Source organism: Plasmodium relictum, assembly GCF_900005765.1.
Source record: "Plasmodium relictum strain SGS1 genome assembly, chromosome: 8".
Lineage (NCBI taxonomy): Eukaryota > Apicomplexa > Aconoidasida > Haemosporida > Plasmodiidae > Plasmodium > Plasmodium relictum.
In genome coordinates this window covers 1,118,047-1,139,256 of record NC_041686.1, presented here as the reverse complement: position 1 = coordinate 1,139,256, position 21,210 = coordinate 1,118,047, and the positions used below count along the sequence as shown (strand labels likewise).

The 21,210-nt window shown below is 17.2% G+C and overlaps 4 protein-coding genes across 4 annotated transcripts; 2 read left to right on the top strand and 2 right to left on the bottom strand.

Moving 5' to 3' along the window:
- Nucleotides 1-226: 226 nt before the first annotated feature.
- On the top strand, nucleotides 227-5,803 carry PRELSG_0830500 (conserved Plasmodium protein, unknown function; the record flags this gene model as incomplete). Its single annotated transcript, XM_028676386.1, has 1 exon — nucleotides 227-5,803. The coding sequence occupies one exon, from the start codon at nucleotides 227-229 to the stop codon at nucleotides 5,801-5,803; it is 5,577 nt and encodes a 1,858-aa protein (XP_028532880.1).
- A 729-nt stretch (nucleotides 5,804-6,532) lies between these two features.
- PRELSG_0830400 (conserved Plasmodium protein, unknown function) lies at nucleotides 6,533-8,999 on the bottom strand (the record flags this gene model as incomplete). Its single annotated transcript, XM_028676385.1, has 3 exons — nucleotides 6,533-6,764; nucleotides 6,851-6,994; nucleotides 7,066-8,999. 3 exons carry the CDS (start codon nucleotides 8,997-8,999, stop codon nucleotides 6,533-6,535), a joined length of 2,310 nt encoding a protein of 769 aa, XP_028532879.1.
- A 922-nt stretch (nucleotides 9,000-9,921) lies between these two features.
- Nucleotides 9,922-10,612, top strand: PRELSG_0830300 (conserved Plasmodium protein, unknown function; the record flags this gene model as incomplete). The annotated part of the gene is made up of 3 exons (XM_028676384.1): nucleotides 9,922-10,090; nucleotides 10,252-10,323; nucleotides 10,416-10,612. The coding sequence occupies 3 exons, from the start codon at nucleotides 9,922-9,924 to the stop codon at nucleotides 10,610-10,612; spliced, it is 438 nt and encodes a 145-aa protein (XP_028532878.1).
- Nucleotides 10,613-11,015: 403 nt separating this feature from the next.
- Nucleotides 11,016-20,051, bottom strand: PRELSG_0830200 (conserved Plasmodium protein, unknown function; the record flags this gene model as incomplete). The annotated part of the gene is made up of 1 exon (XM_028676383.1): nucleotides 11,016-20,051. One exon carries the CDS (start codon nucleotides 20,049-20,051, stop codon nucleotides 11,016-11,018), a length of 9,036 nt encoding a protein of 3,011 aa, XP_028532877.1.
- Between the last annotated feature and the right edge of the window lie 1,159 nt (nucleotides 20,052-21,210).

The following is a 21,210-nucleotide window of genomic DNA, read 5'->3' as shown; positions in this document are numbered from 1 at the left end:
AAAAATTCTTTTTATGCATAATTGAGACATTAATGATTTAATTTAGAACGAAATTTTATTGAAATACATTTAATATAAAATTTATTGTTAATTTTATGTATATTCTTTTTTTTTTCCTATGCATAATTTAATATATAAAAAAAAAAAAAAGAAAAAAAAAATTTAGAAAAAATTAAATAATTTAATATATATATATATTCAAAAAGTATTTACAAAAATATAAATAATGAATTTTTTCGAAGAAAATGAAACTTATGGAAAAAGTTTCAATAATAACAGCAGTCTGTTTGTAGATTGTCAAAGTAATATGGAAATAAATTTCGTTCAAAAAAGTATGAAAGCTGATTCAGTTGAGCAAGCCCAATTAAAGGAAGATAATTTATTCACAATACGAAATAATACATTTTCCAATAACTACAAAAAAGATGAGAATTTTTCACAAGATCGAAGTAATTTGAAAAGTTATAGTACAAATGACAACACAGAAAATTTTTTATGTGATTATATATCAAAAGAAGATGGAAAAAATAATATTTATAATTACCATAAGAAAAATAAGTCCGATTTTATTGAGATGAGTCATGACAGCTTTTTAAATGATAGATATAATAAATCTCAAAGTACTTTAAGTAATTATACGAGCAACTCAGATGATAATAAAAAGTTATACATAAAAAAATATAATGAACCAAATAATACTTTAAAGAAAAATAATAATAATAATAATAGTGAAGATCATTTAATTGATAACTTAAGTTATAATATAAATGAAAAAAAAAAATTGGAACAGAATAACAGTTATCTCAGTTCATTTGATAGAACCTTAATAAATAATAAAAATATAAAAAATAATAATTTATATTATAATGATTTAAATAAATGTTTTAGTAATGAAGATAAATGCGTAAATTATGAAAATAAAATCAGTATGTATAATAATTCTGATAGCAAAAAAATTAATCGTATTAACAAAGATAACTATAGTTTTGAAAACATAAAGAATTATACTTCCTATTACGAAGAAGGAATAATGCTTAAAAAAAATGATCATGGAGTTGTTAGTAATTCAAGTAATTTTGTGAATTTGAATGGAGAAACTAATGAAGAAAATAAGAAAATTTGCATTAACGGAAAAAAAATTTATGAGGAAAAAAACTCCATTTTTGAGAGTACAAATGATAATTATAGTAGTCATAAATTTAATAAAAATTGTAATTCTCTAGAAAATTGCGTATTTATAAAAGACAAAGAGTATATTAATAACATACATATTTTAGATAATTTGAAAAATTGGAAAAATGAAAAAAAAATATTAAATAGTAGTAAAGATTTTGCCCATAATAACAATTATTCAAAAATAATAGATATTTCTAAAGATGAGGAAGGAAAGCATCATAGGGAGAAGTTTAACAAAAAAAAGAAAAAAAATAAGAAGAATAATAAGTTTTCATGCCCCTCTAAAAATAATGAAATGGATTATAAAAGCAGTGATTTAAATGGAATTCATAAAAATGACATAAAAAAAGGAAACAGTTGTAGCAGCAATGAATTGAATTGTTTTGAAAAGAACTTATCTTATAATCAAAATTTAGAAAATAATAATTATAATTCTGAAAATTTCAATGAGTATGTTAGCGAAAATGACGTTATATCAAAGGAATATTTCAATAGTAAAAATTATTATTATAATGAAGGCGATAGTAATAGTATAAAAAAAAGTAAATTCCATCTTTATAATTTCCATGATAACTCAAATAATAGTAATTGCATTGACACATATGAAGGAAATTATGATTGTACATCAAATAATTCTAATTCATACAATGAAAAAAGTGAAAATTTAAAAGATGTATTTATTCAATATAAAAAGTCTTTAGAATATTTTGAAAAGAGTTCAATAAATAGTGATGATAGCTCAATAGAATATTATGAAAAATTAGAAAAAAATATGAGTAATAGTCATACTTCTAGGAATGATAAACGCTTATGTTATGATATAAAAGAAAATAAAGTTAATGAAAATGGTGAAATTAAAGAAAAAGAAAAAAAAAAAAAAATACTTAAGAGAACAAGTTCTCTCTCTACAAATTCGAATACTAATGATAATTTGTTAAATGATGAATTTGATTTAGACAGTAATATATCAAATGTAGAAATTTATAAAAGTAGTGATAAAAAGATAGAAAAAAATGAAATAAAAACAAGTTCTTTAGATAAAAATATACAAGCAATTAATGAAAATGGGAATAATCAGTTAGAGGAGAGATTTTGTATAGATAAGATTAATGAAGAATCCAACAATTACATCAATAGCAAAACGGATGATGAAAATGAAATTCATTATAATAATAAAAATTTTGAAGATGAAAATAATTTTAATAGTGAACATGAAGGTGAGAAAGTCAAAATAAAGAAAAATGAGGAATGCATGAAAGAGGTATATGATAATGAAAATAAAAATGGGAGAAATAAAAGTATGAAGAGAGAAAATAATGATAGTAAAAATGAATTAAAATATTTCAGTAGATTTAAAAAAGAAAAAGAATATAATGAAATAAATGATGAAGAAAATTCATTAAACAATATTTTAGATATTAATGAAAAAAAAAATTATGAAAATATTAATTATAATGAAAAGACGAAAAAAAAAAATAGTTCACAATATTTGCTTATAGATTTCGATATCAATAACACCAAAATTGATAATGCTTCTAATAACAATAACAATGTAAATATTAATAATAGCTTTAATACAAATAACACTGATATTACTGCTAATAATAATAATGTACATAAAGGTAATAATAAAAATGATAGTTCTAATAACAGTATTAAAAAAATTAATATAAATGATAATGTAAATAATAATGATTTTAATAATAATAATTATTCTAATAATGATTTTAATAATAATAATTATTCTAATAATGATTTTAATAATAATAATTATTCTAATAATGATTTTAATAATAATAATTATTCTAATAATGATGGTTCTGATAATAATAATAATGATGGTTCTAATAATAATAATAATGATGGTTCTAATAATAATAATAATAACGATTCTGATAATGATAATAATAATAATGATGGTTCTGATAGTAATAGTAATAACGATTCTGATAATGATAATAATAATAATGATGATGGTTCTGATAATAATAGTAATAATGATTCTAATAATTATAATAATAATAATGATTCTAATAATGATAATAATAATAATGATTCCAATAATGATAACAATAATAATGATTCTAATAATGACAATAATAATGATTCTGATAATGATAATAATAATAATGATGATGATTCTGATAACAATAGTAATAATGATTCTAATAATGATAATAATAATGATTCTGATAATGATAATAAGAATAATGATTCTGATAATGATAATAAGAATAATGATTCTGATAATGATAATAAGAATAATGATTCTAATAATGATAATAATAATGATGATGGTTCTGATAATAATAGTAATAATGGTTCTTATAATAATAGTAATAATGACTCTAATAATTATAATAATAATAATGATTCCAATAATGATAATAATAATAATGATTCTAATAATGACAATAATAATGATTCTGATAATGATAATAATAATAATGATGATGATTCTGATAACAATAGTAATAATAGTTCTGATAATAATAGTAATAATGATTCTAATAATGATAATAAGAATAATGATTCTGATAATGATAATAAGAATAATGATTCTGATAATGATAGTAATGATAATGAAAATAAAAATAATTATTCTACAAGCAATATTAATAATTCTTCTAATAACAATTATAAACATGATTCCTCTCAAAATAATAGTATGAATTTTATTAATAGTAGCAATAAAATTGATTTTTCTAACGGTGATAATAAGTTTTCTAATGACAATAATAATATTTATTATTCTAATAACAATAAAAACAATTCCTCTTATAATGACGTTAATAAAAATGTTTGTAACCCAAGTAATATTAATAAAGTAGATAGTGCTAACAGCATAATAGATAGTGACAATAAAAATATAAATATAAATTTCGTCAATAAGACAAACAAAAATATTAACATAAATAATAGTAATAATAATGATATAAATAATAATAAAGGAAATAATAGCAGTTCAAACTTAAGTTATGATTATACAGCTTTATTAAATGAAGTAAAAGAATTAAGGAATATTATAGAAAATATGAAAAAGGAAAAAATACATTTATTAGCTAAATTTAAAGCATATACTTTAAATAACAAAAAAGAGCTCGAAGAATTAAAAATACAATGTGAAAATAAAGAAAAAGAAATTGAAAAATATATAAATGAAATTAAAAAAAAAGGAGAAGAGATAGAAAAGTGTAATACCAAATACTGTAATGAAATAATTATTTATAAAAACTCATTAGAGAAGTATAATGATATGCAAATGGATTTAGTTAAAAAAAATGAATCATTAAGTGATATAAATGAAAAATTACAAAAAGAAGTAATTTTACATATGGAGGAGATAAAGAAAATTGATAAAGAAAATGAATTTCTCAAAATACAAATAGAGCAAAAAGAAGAGAAAATTAATATATTAGAAAAAAATAAAAAAAAGGAAGCATTCGATTTTGACTTAAATGAAAATGATATTTTATTCTCTATTTCAACTGATAATAATAATTTAGTATGCTTTAAAAAAAATAATGAGTTTTTTATAATACCTGAAGATATTTTTGAGTCAAAATATAACGGTATTAAAAAGCCCATATGCATTCAAGAGAAATATAAAAATGAATTGAATGAATACAAAAGATTACAAGATTTAAATATAAAGAAAATAAAAGAAGAAAAGTTAGAAATTGAAAAAGAATATCATGAATATAAAATTAAAGTAAGTAATTTAATTAATGAAGCTAATGGAAATTATAAAATTATTGAAGAAAAAAGTTGTTTAATACAAGAATTAAACAATACTATATTAAAATATGAAGAAGATATTGAAATTTATAAAAAAGAGATATCTATTGTTAATGAAAAATGTAAAATACTTGAATTAGAAATTTGTAAAGAAAAAAATATAAGAGATCAGCAAAGTGTAGGTATATCAGATTTAAAAAAAAAAATGAAAAAAGAAAAAATTGAATTAGAAAAGAAATATAAAGAAACTTGTGATCTAGAAACTCAAAAAAAAATTAATGAAATGAAAGAGATATATAATAATAAAGAAAAATTATTACAAGAACAAATAGAATCATTACTATATAAAATAGAAAAATTAACTTTTTCAAATGAAGAAAAAAGACAAACTATTGAAAATTTAGAAAATTCTTGCGAAGCTACTGATATTAGAGTTAATATGAATCAAATAAAAGCAAAAAGTGAATTTGATTCTATTGAAACAGAATCCCTGAAAAATAGTAGTTATAATGAACAATTAAAAGAAATAAATCTATGTGAAAAATGTAAGGGCACTAATAATGTAAATATACCAATATATCCAAATGAATACAAAAAGATAAGAAAAAAATTGGAAACATATGAATATATAATAAATGAAGAAAGGGAAGATAAAAAAAGTTTGATGGACCAGATTAATACATTAAAAAATCAAATAAAAAATTATGAATCTATAAATGGAAATTATGAACATGTTATGTATCAAAAAAACATTCTTTTAAATTTTATTTCACAAATACCAGCTCGTATCCAAATTGATGATTATGTTTCAGTTATTTATAATTCATTTAATTTTTCTAATGAAGAGATAGAATTAATTAATTCAAAAAGATCAAAAAAAATAAAATAAATAAAAAAAAATACTTTTTTATATTGACTTTTTTTTTGTTATTTTTTTTTTTTTTTAATATTTTTTTTGTTTATTGTTTTTTATTATAAAATATATGGATATATTTTTTTTTTTGTTGTATTATATGTTATGAATATAATAAGAAAACTTAATATTTGATATATATAAATATATATTTTTTTTTTTTCTAAAAATATAAAGCAATTTGAATGCTCATTTTTAAAAGGTATATATATGATAATAATAATAATAATAATAAATTTTAAAAAAATTTAAAGTTTGTTTCAAATAAAAAAATTAAAAAAAAGAAAGAAAGAATAAATAATTAAATAAAATTATTATTACTTACATAATTAAGAATTTTTATTTAAAATAAAAAAAAAAAAAATTACGTTGATATTTACATATACAAGAAATAGTGTAGGATAAATAAAAAAAAAAATAAATAGAAATTTCATAAAAAATGAAAAAAGAAACATTTTACAAAAGAACTACATATGTATATATATATAAATTTGCTTATGTAAATAGTACATATAAAAATAATTTTCTTCATTATATATTTTCATTTTAATAAAGAAAATAATACTTCAAAATAAAGCATTATATCAATTTAGATAATTATCAAAAAATAACAAAAAAATTAATAAAATAAAAAGAAATTATCATACTTGAAAACATTGAAACATAAATTAAAAATGTGAAATAATAAATATAAAATTTTTAATTTTAATTACTTTCTCTCTTTAAGATAAAAAATCCCCATATGTAAAATAAAACTAAAAGTAGAATTAAAAAAGTACATATAAATACGTAATTCAAAACAAAGTTATCTAAAAGAGATAAAAAAAAGGATGTTAAAAAGACAAATAATAAATTGATAAAAGACATAAAAAGGCCAACACAATTATAAATATCTGATTTAATTTCTTTCACATTTCTTTGTAAATTTAGAGATAACCTAAAAAAAAAAAGTAAAATAATAAAAAATAATAAAAATAAATTAAAAAAAATGTTATGTATACTTTATCTAATTTTAAATATTACTTTGTTTTTAAATTGGTTGAGAAAAAGAAGTAGAATAAACAACAAATTATATAAAAAATTAAAAAACTGTAAATATTCAAATGATTTAACAGTAGAAATGGGAAGAAATAAAATAATAAAGAAATTCCTGATAAAATAATTCCTCTAAAAAAAAAAAAATATATATATATATATATATATAACTATAGGTTCATATATGGATATATTTTAATTACATGAAGATATCCTTTAATGCTATGATACTTTTTTTGTTTGAATAATATGATATATTTTCAAAACATTTTGTTAGTGATATCAATATAACAGCAATTAAAATCTTTATGAATAGATTATTTATGTAAAAAAATTCTGATACATAAATAGAAGTTAAAGGAATAAGCATTAAAACCATTATATCTTCTACGCTATTTAAATAAGATAACATGGCTATATAAAATATCATTTTTTTCTCTCTTTTAATTCTAGAAAAATTATTAATTAATTCAGTAAATTGTTTTTTAAATTGATCTTTTAGTGAAATTTCTTCATTAATATAATCATCATATTCTATATTTGTTTTTTCTTTTAAATATTTTTTTACTTGATTATTACATATATTAGAATAATTATTATTATGAACATTATATTTTTTATTAGTATATTTCTGTTTTTCATAATATTTTTCAAAATCATCTTCATTATTGTATCTTTTATTAGCATTCAAGTTATCAATATTTTCTCTTGTGTTCTCAGATCCAATATTATGGGAATTTTCATCATTATTCCTACATGTAAAAATTTTTTTTTTTTTTAAACCATTACTATAAACAAATATAGTTATTATAGTAATAAATGAAAATATAAAAGCAGATGAATATATGAAGACATCTCTATAATACATTTCGTCAAAAAAATTACTAAATATGTACATAACAAATATAAGTAATGGATTCATAATAATAAAAGAGGCATCAAAAAAAAATTGATGTAATGTAAGAAATTTTCTTTTTGCCTTCTCATTAATTTTTAAATCATATTTTTTTGATAAAAAATCTATTCCATTGTTGTCTATATCAATTAAATTAGATACATTTATTTGTATATTATCAATTACTAATAAAAGAACAAATATTAGTTCATAAATCCTATTTATATAATATTTTTTTATTTGATCTTTATAATAATAATATAATATAGGTATGAATATTCCCCAAATAAGTAATCGCACTATGTTAGTTAAAATTAAAAAAAATTTGATGCTTTTTTTTTTTACTAAATATATAGAGATAGGAGTAAACAAAAATAATGTTAGAAAAGAAATTAATCTGTAAACATAAAATATCGAAAAGTGAAAAAATAAGAAAATTAAAAAAAATGAAGTAATAACCCAATGAAAAGACGTTCTAATTATATTTAATACTTGTCCAATTATATATTTTTTTAAAATATCTTCATTAAAAAGAGAATCATCTTCAACACTTGATATAGAATTTACATTGTCAGAAGAAGTATAATTAATTTCATAAAATTCACTTTTGTTTGAATAATTATTTTCAATATTTTGTTTAATTTCTTTTTTTTGTTTTAAATTTTCATATATAGAATTATATACTTCACTAAATTTTTTGTCATCTAAAGAACCTTTTTTTTTTTTATTTTTTTCAGTGTATTTTTTTTTTTTCTTTTCAATTTTTTTCAATTTCTCTTTATTAAATAAATTATAGCCATTATCGTTTAATTCTTTTATTTTCTTATCGTTTTCTTTTTCTTCAAAATTATTAAAAGAACAATACGGTATTTCTTTAAATTCTCCATATTTTTTCTCATTTTTATTTTTGAGAAAATTATCATATTTTTTTTTTTTTTTTTTATTATCGCTATTTAGTAAATGCTTATTTAAATTATCATCACAATTTACCTTATATATATCATTAAATTCTTCAGAGTTATTTTTATTTTTTAAAATTTTCTTATTATCCAAATCAAATGTTTCTGAATTACTTTCTTTTTTATAATAATTTTCTGCACTTGCATTCTCATATATATTTTTACTATTTTCATATTCATCATTTATGTTGTCATCTGATATAATATCATTTATCTCTGAATTTTTTAAAAGGTTATTTTGATTTGGAATTTTTGTATTGCTGTCTGTATAATTATCCATCATATTACCAAAAAAAATATATATATATATATATATATATATAATATTTAAAAATAAGAGAAATTTAAAAAATTAAATAAAATATACATACGTATATAATATTTATTGTTAAGAAAAAAAGAAAAATTCAAGGAGAAATGTAATAAAAAAAAAAAAAAATTAAATATATACAATATTATAAAAATATAAATTAATATGAAAACAAGTCACAATTTAAAATGAAAATCTCAAAATTAAGAAAAATGAATAGGCTATTTTAAGTTTTACACTAATTCTTTTTTTTTTTTTTTTCTTGTGATAAAAAACAAAGCGTTCTCTCAATTTTTAAAAAGCTTTTCATTTAATATTTTTTAAAATAATTTTAAGGATATAAAATGGAACAGTTAATTTTTAAATTTGTTTTTTTTTATAAGTTTATAGTATAGAAGCTAAAAAACCTAATGATTAATTTTTTTTTATTAAAACGGCAAATGTACACAAAAAAAAAAAAAAAAAAAGAAAAAGGGAAATATAAATGATAAAATTTAGAAATTTGTTTTTTATATTTTAAGAAAAAAAAAAAAATTATATAAAACTGTATTCTAATTCTTATATGCATATATTTTTATTTTTGTGTTTTAATCATTTTTTAGTAATTTTTTTTTTTTTTTTTTATAACGTTCTAAGAATATAATAAACTTATTTGTAATTAATAAAGCTTCAAGCTCTTAATTATGTATTTTAATTTGAAGATTTATTTTTTTTTTTTTCTCTTTTTTTAATTACAATGAAAAAAATTTATTAAAAAACTACTTTTATTTAAAATATTTGAGAAAAAGGAAGCACTATATATATATATCTATTAAATGCATGTATATATTTATATTCATATTTGTAAATACTGATATTTTATTATTTTTATTTTAGAAGAAATGGATAATTAAAGATGGCTTTTATGTTTAAAAGAGAAGGCTGTTATAGTAAAAATCGTTTAAGTGAATTGTTTAGAAAAAATAAAAGTTTCGTTAATCAGCTAATGTATGATATGACCTCATTTCATTATGAAAATTACATGAAGAATAAAATTCATAAGAATATTATGAATAACTACAATAGTAAAATATATATTTGAAATTGCCTGATATTTTTGTAGAATAAAACTTATATCTTTTTATATTTATTTATCTTTTTTTATTTTTATTCTTTTTGTTGAATATTGTTTTATATATATATATATATATATATGTATTCCTTTCTTTACGTTCTATTATGATAGATATTGAAAAAATTCAATCAATGCTAAATTTAATAAACGGTGATAAAGAAAATGCCTTTAAAATTAAAACAGGTTTTTTTTTTTCTTTTTTCTTTTTTCTTTTTTCTTTTTTCTTTTTTTTTTTTTATGAAATTTTTCTTCATTTCCTTAATTCTTTCTTATAGGTCACTTTTATTTTCGTAGTGGAGTTCCAGTTATAACACCGCACATTGAACAGACAAATGAATTTGCTGATCATAATAATTATATATATAATTTTAAAAATGTCAAAAAAAAATATTTGAAAAAAGTTTATGATTCTTATAAACACAAAGTTGGAGGAACAGATCCATCAGTTCCAATTTTTTTTAAGCATAAATGAAAACTTATGCAAATACATTTTTTTACAAAAAGAAAAAATATATTTATATTAATAAAAAGAATAAATATAATATATATTAATCAGAAGAAATTTATGCTTTAAAAACAAAAAAAGAAAAACAAATAAAATGTAATATTTGCAAATAATATAAAACAAAAGCTTTAAAAAAATAATATATTTTGTCTTATAAAAATAAATAATTTTATTTTATTTTATTTTATTTTATTTATTTTTTTTATTTATATAAATAACTAAAAAAGTTAAATATAATGAATAGAAAAAAATATAAATATATTTAATCCTTTAATCCTTTTGTATAATCACTGTTTTTTTTTAATATTAAAAATAAAAAAAACATTATTTTTGTATATATATAAAAGAATAATTTTTTTTTTTGTGTTTATTATCTAATCATGAAATCTGAATAAATTTCATGTAAATCGACTTCTAAAAATATATTATTAATCTCATTTTCAATAGAATTTAACTCCTTTAGTAAAATAAGGGTTTCATCTTTAGGCTTCTTCATGGAATATTTAAAAAAATTTAATTTTATTTTTTTTGATAAATAAACTAAAGACAATGCTATATTTTTACATGAATAAATAGAATTTTTTTTTTTTTTTTTTTTTTTTTTAAGTAATTCGCATATATCATAGCTCATTAGGCAATGCACATAATTCCATTTTTCATTTGATTTATTGCAAATATTATTATCTGATGATAAGGATTCTACATTTTCAACACTAGAAATAAAATTATTTAAATTATTCATATTATTAGAGCTACTATTACTAATATAACTATTATCTGACGAAAGTAAAATTTCGTTTAAATCTTTTGAAGAATTATGAGAAAAATTACTCTTAATAGAATTTATAGTTGAGCTGCTTAAATTGTTTTCAAAAGAAGAATATTCTGATAAATTATTTTTTGTATTTAAAGTGTACTCATTCAAATAATTGTCAACATAATACATATTTTTCTTTAAATTATTATTATCACCGTTATTATATAAAATTTGTGGTTTCTTTTTTTTCTCTTCAAGAATTTCTATTGAGTTTTCACTTTCTTTATAATTATTATTTATATTTCTTGAGTTTTTTTCATTTTTTGTCTCATTTGATTTACTTTTTTTATAGGTTGATGGTGAATATAATTTTTCTATTATATCTAAAAATGCCATAAATTTTGTTTCTTCTGATTTTGTTTTATTATGCAGATTTTTTTTTAACTTATGTGATGAAATGTAGTTTTTATTATAAGCCTCTTCTTGATTTGCATTAAGAAAAATATTAATTAAATCATTTGATCCATTTTCATTAAATTTTTCTTCTATCTCAGTATTGTCTTGAACACTTTCATCATTTTTTTCTGATTTTTCTTCACTATTATTATTTTGTAAACTATTATTTCCATTCACATTATTCTCATTTTTATTAGCATTCTTATAATATATACTATCTTTCCTTTTATTTTTAGACATATTTTCTTTTACTTGTAACTTTGAAGATTTTTCTTCAATAGTTGCAGTGCTACTGTTTTCCATATCACTCGAAGAAGTACATGTGCTCATACTATTAGTATAATATATATACTGATTGTGCTTCATATTATTATTTGCATAATAATCCTTATTATTATTGAGAAAAGATTTTTTTTTTTTAATATATATATCTTTAAAAAATATCCATGAGTAAAAATTTAAAAAATTAACGTTTCTTTTAATTAAAATATTTATTATGATTAATAATGTTTTTAATAAAGTAAGAACATCCTTGTTATTATATGAATTAAAACCATATATATAATTATCTTCATCTTTATCATAATTTTTAAAATTTTCAAATGCTATTTTATATTTCATTCTTTCTACATGATAAATTTGCAATATCAGGGAAATAAACGTAGGGATTATTATATAAATTTCACTTTCATCATTCTTTATAATTATTACACATATTAAAATTAATATTTCTCTATATAATTTCAAGTCTGTACATAATTTTAAATATTCTGAAATATTTTCAGCTATTTTAGGTAAGTGGCATAAATAAAAATTTTTGTTTCCGGCTAATATAATTAATGACAATTTATTTATATAATTAATTCTTGAGTTTATGATATTAAATTTAAGTGAAAATATGCTAGTAGATGGTACTAATAATAATTCGTCAATATTAGTTTCGTTTAATTTTTTAAAAATATTTGACAATGCTTTTGTGCATCTTATATCAATATTTGTTATATATGAATATAAATCGAATGTAATTTTCTTAATATAATGTTTACTGCTATAATTGTAATCAATTAATAAATTCATAATTAATAAAAATAAATATCTATAAAAAATGTTTTGTATACTATTATTATATATTAAAGAAATATATTTACTAAAATTTTCATAAAAAATATTTATTGATGATTCACATATATAACTTTTTATAGTACTATTAATAGCATGATAAAAACACATTAATAAAAAGGATAAGGAGTTAATTGCTGCTATTTCAGAATAATCATTTATATTGAAATGCTTTTCAATTAATTTTAAATTTTTTATATAAAAATATTTTACATTCATTTTTTTCTTAAAATAGTTATTATTTAAAAAACAGTTTTGTATTATATAATAAATACTAAATGGCTGGACAAAATTTGGTACAGGTGTCTGAATATTATAATTATTCTTTACATTTTTCGAGTAATAATTATACAAAGATATCTGCATTAGTATACTTACTTGCTCTAATATTATTTTTTTTTGTAATTTATCATTAAATACATATATATGATTTTTTTCTATTATAATTAAAATATATAAAAACCATATGCTACACATAACATTATGAGATGTTTGATTAATTTTTTTAATAAACGTAAATATAAAATCAATAAAATAATTTATAACTTTTTTTGATAATGTACATATATTTAAATATATATTGAATAAAAAGTACATAAATTCATTTATATTTATTTTTGATTTATTCTTCTCATAATAATTTAATAAATCATCTAATATTTTTATCAATATGTCATCTTTAAATTCTCTTAATAATGTTAATGAAAATGACAGTTTTTTTTTTTCTGTACATTCGTCAGGATGATTCATCACAACCATACTTTTTTTAATTGGATTTTTACTAAATTTGCTTATAAAATTCAACTTTTTCAATAATTTTTTTTCTTTTTTAAAATATTCCCTAATTTTTTCTTTTTTTATCTTTTTATTTCCTGCAATATTTTCATTGTTATCTATAAAACTTTCTATTTCTATTTTTCCTTCGTCTTTAGCTTTTTTATTTTTTATTTTTTTATATAATTTCCTCTTTGGTTCATAAAAAGATTCTTCCATTATTTCCTCTTGGTTATACTCATTTCTATTATTTATATATTCTTTAAATATACAATATAAATTATCGATAAATAAAAAATCGCTTCTAGTGATGAAATATAAAAGTTTATTTATAGAAATTACATTATCTAAACATATTTTCAATAAAATTATCTTTTTATTTTGTTTTAAATTTTTACTTTCTACATTATTTATTTTATTTTTATAATTATTTATATAAGCATTTTCATATTTATTCGTAAATGTAAAATTAATTTCGCAATATTTCACTAAATTGCTTTTATCACTGCTTATATTATAATATGCATCTTTTAATAAATCATTTTTTTCAATATTTGAATTAAAATTTAATTTATTAAATGAATTATTGACATCATTATTTAATTCGGAGTTTCCATTTTTATTATCATTTATACTATAATGAGTACTTTTTATAATATTATCTTCTTTTGAAAAATTGACTGTATCATTATAGTTATTGTCATACATACAGCTATTATAACCATTAATATTATCTTTATTAATGCAAATATTATTATTATCAATCTTATTATAAATAGTAATATTATTATTATTATCATAATTATTAACAATACTATTATTTACATTATTATTGTTTTCATTGTTACTATTATTATTACTATTATTAATTTCATTATTACTATTAATAATTTCATTATTGTTATTATTATTATTGTTGTTACTGCAATTATTATTGTTGATGCTATTACTATTAATTTCACTATTATTATTATTAATTTCATTATTACTATTATTAATTTCATTATTATTATTATTAATAATTTCATTATTATTATTGTTATTATTATTATTATTATTATTATTATTATTATTATTATTATTATTATTATTATTATTATTATTATTATTATTATTATTGTTGTTGTTGTTGTTGTTGCTGTTGTTGTTGCAATTATTATTGTTGATGTTATTACTATTAATTTCGCTATTATTATTATTAATTTCACTATTAGTATTATTATAGTTATTGCTATTTTTATTATATTCATTACTATTATTATTTTCATTATTATTATTATTACATTTGTTATTATTATTAACATTTATATCATTATTATAATTATTATTTTTGTAGTATAATGTTATTCTTTTTTTTAAAAAAGCATATAAATTAAAAATAATTGAAAATAAATTTGATATATTTTTATGCTGCATACTTATAAATTTATCATCAGTTTTTAATGAAAATATATTACAGAAATTTATCGTGGATATTTTATTTTCGCTTAAGCTATTTTCAATATCATCAATAGATATATTATAATAATCATTTTTATTTTCATATTTACTTTCATTCTTTATTTCATCTTTATATATAAGTTTAAATATTTCTGACAAAAAATTGCAAAATTTCATTATAAAAAATAAGTTTTTTTTTTTTTTCTTATCTTCCATTTTTATTATATATAACATATCTAAAAAAAAAACTGTTAAATAATAATTTTTCACTTCTTTTTCTTCAATAATATTTTCAATTAAATATATAATAGTTTTTAGGACTTCTTTATATATGACTTGTTCATTCATATTAAATATAATGGTCATTGATTTTCTTAATATACTAAAAATGAAAACGTCATTCGTGATATTTTGATTTTTCCTGTTTATTATTTCAAAATAATTTTTACTAATAGAAAGAAATTCATCATAATTATTACATTTCTGCATTTTATAATTTCTATCTATTTCAATATTTTCATTAGAACATTGTTTGCTATTCACGTTTTTCTCATATTGAGGTAGCATATATCTAATGAAATTAATTAAATGCAATTGCAGTATATAATATTTTTTTACAGTAAAATAATAGTATAAAAACAATAAATGATGAATCGTCTGCCTATAATAAATGCTTAAAATTTTCATAAACTTATAATTTTTATTATTATTTATATTAAAAATATTATTTAGTAAATTGATTATATCTCTTTTGAATTCTAATAATGAATTTTGCTTCAACGAATTTTTTTCTTTTTGTACTATTTTGTTAGTATTGTTATTCAATTCACTAATGTTTTCATTTAAATACAGAATTTTTAAAAACAAAATAAAAAATACATCCAAATAATTTCTAAAAAAAAAAGAATTTATATTCCCTTCTGTACAAATATAACAAATAATTATTGCCATATTTTTCTCATAATTGGATAAATTTATTTTATCTCTTGAATCATAAATTCTTTTACTAATTTTATGTTTGTATAACCAAAGCATAAAGTTCTCAATATTTAAAAAAAAAAAATTTATATAATCAAATTTGCATTTTAATTTTTTTAAGCATTTTTCATAATTATTCATACTTTTATTATCTTTATTAAAATTATCATTTCTACAATTCTTACTATTATTTTCAATATTACTATTAATAGTCTCGTAACTTCTATTGTAATTATTATTATTATTAGTGTTATCTTTATATTCATTCTTACTATTATTAAATAAAACTTCTATCTGATTTATTAAATCAAACATACTAATTATTATATTATCAAAAATATATGAAAGATTATATTTATTTATTTTCAGATACTTTATTAAATAATAATTAATTAATGTATTTCTATTATAAAGTTTAAAAATATCATGAGATAAATTATAAAAATTTGAACGAATTACGTGATACTCATCCATTTGATTATTAATAATGTACTCTAAGATTACTTTTACATTTATTGTTAACTCATTGTTATCTTTACATTTTAATCTTTTCTTCAAAATTTTTAAACAATATATGTTATCACAAAAAATGTATATATAATTTATGTTAAAAAACAATTGAATGAATTTCTTATTTTTTTTTAATATTTTAATATAGTTAAATATATTTTTTACAGTTTTATTGGAGTAAACTAAAATATTTTCAACGAAAGATTTATTAAATAAAAGCTCTTCTTCATAACTAATCAAACTATTATTAGAACATTTCGAATTATCAGTTATTTCTCCTAGATATTTTATTTGGCCATTTTCAATTATATTTTCATTTATAATTTTTTCTTCAGTAATATTTTCTTTTTCGTTTATATTATTATTATAATTAATATTCATGGAAGACTGCTTATAATTAAAATTTTGAACTAATAAATTATTGAAGTTTATTCTAATTATTTGGATAAATAAAAAACACCAAAAATAAAATTTGTTTTTATCTTCACTAGTGCAGTTTTTTAAAATATTTCTTAAAAAAAAAAAGGAACTTTTGCTTACGTTCTCTTTTTCAATTAACAAATGATAGTTATAAAATAAATAAATAATATATTCATAATTATCAATAAAAAAGTATAATTCATTATTTTTAATAATAGAATCAATCAAATTTTTCTTTAACATATGTTTATATTTCATTAGTATAGATAGTAAAAATTCGTCAATTTCTACTTGTAGATGATTTTTATTAAATTTTTTATCATTGCCAATAAAATTATTTCTATCTAAAGAAAAACTTTTATTATATATTGAATTATCAATTGCAATCCTTTTTCTATTTTCTATATTTTTGTGTTCTTTCTTTTCCTCCCTTTTTATTATGTCGTTTGTAATTCTCATATTTTTTAATTTCTCTTCTTTTTCAATATTTAATTCATTTACATTTTCTTCTAAAATTTTATCATTTATTTGAATTTCCTCTAATCCGTGCTCATTTTTTTCAAACCCTTCCATATCTTTACTTAACTCATGTTTATTGAAAAATATCAATTGACTATTCATATCATATCCTTGTTTAATGTTACTTTTTTTACTGAAATATTTTTGAAATATTGGTTCTTTTATAATTAAAACAAAACAATTATGCATATAATAGTTGTTATAATTTGTAACAAAAAAATAAAAATAATATAATGAACTATGTTTCCCTGACACTATATCATTCGAATAAATAAAATATTTTTTATTTAAATCTTTTACATGACTATAATTTTTTATAATGATTATTATTTTATGATTTAGATAATTTATTAATTTCAAAGTAGCAATATTGAATAAAAATATATAACATATATATACATATTTATTTATATGTTTTAAGAATTCCACAAAAAAAGTCATTATATTTAATAAATTCATAAATTTATATATATATATATTTATATTATGACTAAACAAAGAATCATCTCTTTTTAAGAAGTAAAAAGTATTTAAAAATATATTTAAAATATTTTCATAGCTTATTAAATTTAGACTTAGCATATTCCTTAAAAAAGATAATACTGTTTTGTCATTTCTATATTTGTAGCAAAAATTTAGCATATATAAAAAAATTCTTTCCATTAAATATTTATTAACATCAGTGTAATCTTTATTTTTAAATAATATATATAAAACATCACAAATATTGTAATAATTATCATTGAATTTACTTTCAAGAATGTCTATTATTGTTTCATAAAATATTTTATAATTTTCAAAGTCTATACTATCTCTCAAATTTTTTTCATCATTATTTTCATATAGATATAAATATTTAAATATTCTTCTATTTAGACCTATGTCTGATTTTTGTAATAAAAAAATAACATTTCTTGTAATTATTTTTTTGCTAATATCACTAAACAAAATATTATTTGATGATTCTCTTTCTTCACATTTCGTAATATTATTTATTAATAATACGCTTTTTTCATTGCTATTTAAATCATATTCTGCATCATATTTCTCTTTTTTTGGATCTATAAAATTATTAGATATTTCTTTTTCATCAACATTTAAATGAGCTTCAGTGTTATTATTCATTTTACCATTAGGATATATAGTAATATTATTATTATTATTATAATTATCTACATATTCATTAATATCATATTTTTCCATATCACCAAATTTTACATTTGCTTTGTTTTTTTCATTATCATCACATTTATCAATTGTATCAAAACTTTCGTGTTTATGATTATCATCCATATGAATGTACTTCTTTTCTCTATTATCAAAATTATTCCATTTTTTTTCATTTAATATATTTATATTTTTGTTATAATATATTAAATCATTATTTATATTATGTTCAGAATCAATTAATAAATTTTTATTATCATCTGCATTTTTTTCATCATATAAATTTTTATTATCACCATTAATCATATCTTTTTTTATATCATTAAGAAGGTATTCCTTATTCACTTGTTCATTAAATAATTTTTCGTTCTCAAAAGAGTTTTCATTTTTCCCAGTAATAATAACTGTATCGTTAATATTGTTTAAGATATTATCTTCTGAAATATGATTACCTATACTTTTCTTTTTATTATTTATTTTTTTTCTATTTTTATTATTTATTTGAGATAAAGGAAAGTTATTTATTAATAAACTTAAAGTTAATCTTTGATTTAAAATATTTTTATCATTTAAGCAGAAAATAAGTGATGCCAAGACAAGATCATCTCTATATGGCAAAAGCATTTTTATTCTTTCATTTGATAATAAGGATATTTGAGGACTAAATGATGTTTGTAAAAAATTTAAAATATTTGTTCTTATTTCACTATGTCTTAATAATAATAACCATAGATTATTGAAAAATATTTTTTCTCCAATATAATTATTTATAGAATATATATATAGTAATATATTGTTGTCACTATCTATTACATTAAATAATGATAGTAATAAGGCATAAGCAAAAATATAAACATTTTCTTTTAAACTTAAAATAATTTTTATACTTTTAAAATAAACAGTCTTTAAGTTAATAGTGCAATGCAACATAAATTCAAATATTCCTGAACATAATATGTGAATATTATTTATGAAACATTTTTTTTCTATTTTTTTAAAAATTGTTGAATATATTATTAATGCTTTAGAATGTACTCCCGAAGGCAAAAGAGGATTTAAGCATTGAGATAATCTTCTAAATAATAAAAATTTTGAAGAAAAATCAACAAATACTTCATATTTTTCTATTGTTAAATAAAGTTTTTGTAATATATTACTTAAATCTGCCCACTCTTGTACTTTTTCGAACAATAATAAAATATTAGTTATATCATTGTTTATTTTCTTTTTTAATATTCTTTTGGCTTCTTCACTTTTTTTTGCCATTTTTTATGGCACATATACGATTCTTAATCATAAAAAAGAAAATTATATTAATAAAAAATTAAAAGCACAATAAAACTTTTATATTATTAAATTTTTTAAATATATAAAAAAAAAAAAAAATAACAAATGTTTAATTCCTCTCTAATATAAAAACAACATAAAAAAAAGAAAAAAGTGCAAAAAAAAAAAAAAAAAAAAAAGAATTAATAAAATTAAATCAAAACTATAAAAAATTAAAAAAGAAATAACTATGTAAAATTAAATAGGAAAAATAAAATTAAATAATAATATTAATAGTAAAATATTTGTTGTATATATATAAAAATGTATAAGTATTCAAAAAAAAAAATATAAAATATATATATATAAAATGTTTCAAAATATAAAAAAAAAAACTTTTAATACAAAATTATAAGAAAAATGTGGAAATAAATATAAAAATTTTATAATTTTGAATTCACAAATTTATTAAAAAAAGTTAAAATAAAAATAAAATACATATACATAAAATGAATGGAAAATTTATATATATTAAACAAAAAAAAAAAAAAAAAACAATATTATAAAAAAAAAGGAAAAACAATAATATGAATAAAAAGAAAAACATTATTATTAAAAAAAAGAAATAACAAAATTATAAAAAATTATTCATTTTATGATTTAAATGATTTATTATTTTAACTATTTTTTAACACAAATATATGTTTTATTCAAAAAGGGTAATTATATATATTTTTTTGTTAAAATTTTTAATAAAAAAAAACATAAAAAGAATAAAGTTTTTCATATTAAGTTAATTAAAATTTTTTGGAAAATATATATTCAATTTTTTTAGATTAACGAAAAAATTTAATGTAAACAATTAATAAAAAAAAAAGTATAAGACTTTTTTTTTTTTTTTTAAAGAAAATTGTAAGGTTTTGACATATCTTTTAAAATATAAAAAAAAAAAAAAATATATATACATTAAGTACTACTCCTTTTGATGTTGTGTTTTTCAGGTTATAAATAAAATATTTTTTCATTTTAACATTAAGTTACATTCATAATAAAAATTGTTTCATTTATTTAATTTTTACATTTAAAAAGGGAAAGTTTAATTTTTTTTTTGTTACTTTTGTTTATATACATAAATATTATTTACGTATATATATGTGGA